General features: G+C 38.1%; 1 protein-coding gene across 1 annotated transcript; it reads right to left on the bottom strand.

Annotated features, from left to right (window-relative positions):
* Positions 1–264: 264 nt before the first annotated feature.
* Positions 265–1,203, bottom strand: LOC311277623 (olfactory receptor 2D2-like; the record flags this gene model as incomplete). Its single annotated transcript, XM_084387995.1, has 1 exon — positions 265–1,203. One exon carries the CDS (start codon positions 1,201–1,203, stop codon positions 265–267), a length of 939 nt encoding a protein of 312 aa, XP_084244121.1.
* Positions 1,204–3,601: the final 2,398 nt, after the last annotated feature.

Below are 3,601 nucleotides of genomic sequence, written 5' to 3'. Positions count from 1 at the left end.
AATAACAAATTAACTGTAATTATTTGTATTTATTCAGTCTTTACCAGTTGTATATTATGCACTTTAGTCTATATCCATGAATTGTATGATGTATTGTACTATTTCTTAACTGTTTTGTCACAATTATATATACAAGAAATGATAGAAAGAAGCTCCTGTAAAATACATATTAAAGTAGGCCTATATTTCACATTTAAAATTTGCAATGCTTATACATCATTACATTTGGGTACTTCCTTACATGAATATGTAAATAAATTAAAATCAGTTAGAATAAACTTTTTTTCTGCAAAGTTTTAACATTTGTTGTCTTATTTCCTTGACTTGTAAACCATATATTATGGGATTCAATCCTGGTGGTATAACATGAAACATTATACTTCCGAACTTCCTACTCTCAACATAATCAGAAAAACGATGGAGCAAAATTGGAAGAAAACCAAAGACCATCAAGATTACATAAACAGCCAAATGAGTGCTGCAAGTTTTTATTGCTTTGGTGTTGGTTGCTTTGTTTTTGCTTTTTATACATACCATTGCTATTCTGAGATATGTCAATAACACCCACCCCATTGAGGAGGTGAGTAAAACCACAGTAAAAGTTAATCCATATATATTATTAACTACTGTACTTTCACAGGACAGTTTAAATAGTGAAGGGTTGTCACAAAAGTGGTTTTGAATCACAGATCTGCAGTGAGACAGACGCACACTGAGGCCGATCAGAATTCCCACCGGAACTACTGCAGCAACCCAGGCTCCTGCTGACAGTTTAACTATCATTTTATTGCTCATTATAGTTGGGTATCGCAGTGGATTGCATATGGCCACATATCTGTCAAAGGCCATGATCATTAGAATAGTATGGGATGTTGTTCCATATAAATGTGTAAAGATTGCTTGGAAAACACACTCCACATATGTGATGTAGCGCTCAGAAGGGTCTGTTAATAAGTCCTTCAGTAAACGTGGTATAAGGAGATTTACTCCCATAATATCACTCACTGGCAAGTGACAGAAAAGAATGTGCATAGGCTGGTGTAAACTTTTTTCTGCTGAGATCTGAATCAAAATCCCAATGTTAGACATCATTGCGACGACATAAGCCATCAACAGAAAAATGAACGTGAGCTTGCTGGACTGTGGTGTAACTTGCAGTCCCTCCACTAAGAGTGCACTGTATCTGAATGTCAGGTTATCCATTTGTGACCTAAAGAAAACATACAGATTAAGTGACAAACACTTGTATTAACAACATATTAGATAAGTCATATATACTAATGTTCAAAAGATACTTACTAGGGTTTTCTTAGTTGTGTCAATCTTTATTATGTATTTCTTCCTGTAGAAAGGTTACTTCTTAATTTTAAAAGGGGATTTGGCCTTCTTTTTTGTCATTTTCACATGCACATGCAGAACTCAAGAAATATTGTTGATCACTGTACAGTAGGGGTGGCACGGTTCACAAAACCCACGGTTCGGTTCGTATCACGGTTTTAGGGTCACGGTTTTCGGTTCTGTACGGTTCATGTTGTTGTTTTTTCTTTTAATCTTTAACACTCCAAAAATTTACGTCACCCTGAGGAAACTTTCAGTGGCCCTGGAGGTCCATCATCTGTAGAGCTACGTGGGCTGTGTTGGACCGTTATTTGTCAATTTATCCTCGTGTCTCGTCATCATAGGCGGGACATGTCCCCACCATTTTTTGCCAGGGTTGATATTATCTTGCAGCACGGGTGTACCAATACAAATAAATAAAACATTTCCAGTTAACTAGCAAAGTATTTGTTTCATTCGTTTGTTAAATAAGAAGCAATTTAGCGCTGAAATGTGTTTTTTAATCAAGTGATCAAAGTGCTCGTTGCAGTTGCGATCAGTGGTGCTGATACAGTGTTCTCGTGGCTCGCGCACACACCGCAGCGGCCGCACATTCATCACTCGGACGCGCGCTTCAATCCATTGAGGAGACTCAAGGCTACTCGTTCCGATTAAATAATAAAACAAAATTCATACAAATCGGTCCCTGCTTGATATACAACCGCTGATAAACATAATCGGTTTTGATAAAGAAAAAAATATATACGAGCGCAGATTAGAACTCAGAACCTTTGATACGCTTGGCAAGTTCTGCCACTGGACCATTAGGCTACGTGGAACAGTCGATCTATGTAGCCTATTTATTCACATGAAAAAAACAACAGTAGATAGATCTCATTAAATGTCTAGGTAAACTCAGTGTACTATATAAATCGATTGCTGGACATTGTAATGTAATTCTACATATGTCTGATTTATGATTTAGCATTGTATTAGCACGGGCACGAGGCTACATTGCGCATGCGTCGAACCGCGCAAACCGCGCGACGCACACGCGCACCGAACCGAGACAAGCGAACCGAACGGTTCGGATGTTTTTTCATGTACCGTGCCACCCCTACTGTACAGGTATGTAACATGAGTTTGATGTAATATGACTACATCTGAAATATTCTTTACTTACCAAGGCAAATGACCGATAGATACACAGTTGTCACGTCACTTCATATACAGAGGCATCTAATCTATTAGTCAGTGTTACTGAGTTATCATTAGTTATGAAGAGCACAATCTGCTTGTCTCTGAATATATTTAAACTGGCTAGACCATTTTATTTATGTGTCACCACAGCTTAAGTCTTGTCATCATACCCCAAAGGTGAAAATATATTTTTAGCTCTCTTTTCTGCGATTGGTGCACTGCTTACCAGGGGTGTGTTTCCCAAATACATTTTAGCCAACTGTGATTGCAAGTTTTGTTGTTATCATCAAAGGCCCTGTCTCAAATGGCACACTCTGGACTTGTGGACTTCCTCAGAGTCCACACTTTGGTGACGTCATGTAATGCAGACCTATAGGGCCCTTGGCGCGAGAACACGAGGGCACATTGAGCGGTATTTTTGGGACAGACTCGATTGTCACGCCGGAAATAACGGTCTGGTTGTTGTTGGACAGGAGAAATCACATTTTTGCGCTCCGACGTCTTATCTCCATGTCAACTACACAGCCTAATTTTACAGTTCTGTATTTTGATATTATGCATGCCACCTGGGCATTAGACAATAGATACATCATGCTTATTTAAATGATTTATACAGTTATACATTTATACATAATAATATATAATGTTCCATTTGAACCAAAATTAAAATTTTAACACATAATGAAAATGTGCATGAGTTTCAGATCAATTTACAGGTTTCAATATTCATACTATGTTTACATATGATATGACTCAGTAAAGCCCTGACATTCGGTTCTATTTATTTGATGAATCATAATGCGATCGTATTATTCAACGCGTTATTATTATGTTTGAGACATTAACCACTGGTCGATGACCATAATGTTTGTATAAACTGTAGGTAACAACTGGTAAAATGTACATCTAGGTCATAAAAAACGTAATATTTTCTTCTCAGCCATGTCAACAATTGTCCGTGAGTGAAATCTCCTCTCATCCGTTGTCTGATTGGCCTTTCGCAAGGATTCCTGGGTAGTTAAAGTGTGTGGAGCCTGCATCTATGCGGGCTTCGTGGAAGACCGCTTCAAGGGTACAAAGGGGG

Source organism: Rutilus rutilus (assembly GCF_951802725.1).
Source record: "Rutilus rutilus genome assembly, chromosome: 18".
Lineage (NCBI taxonomy): Eukaryota > Metazoa > Chordata > Actinopteri > Cypriniformes > Leuciscidae > Rutilus > Rutilus rutilus.
This window is presented reverse-complemented; position numbering and strand designations above follow the sequence as displayed.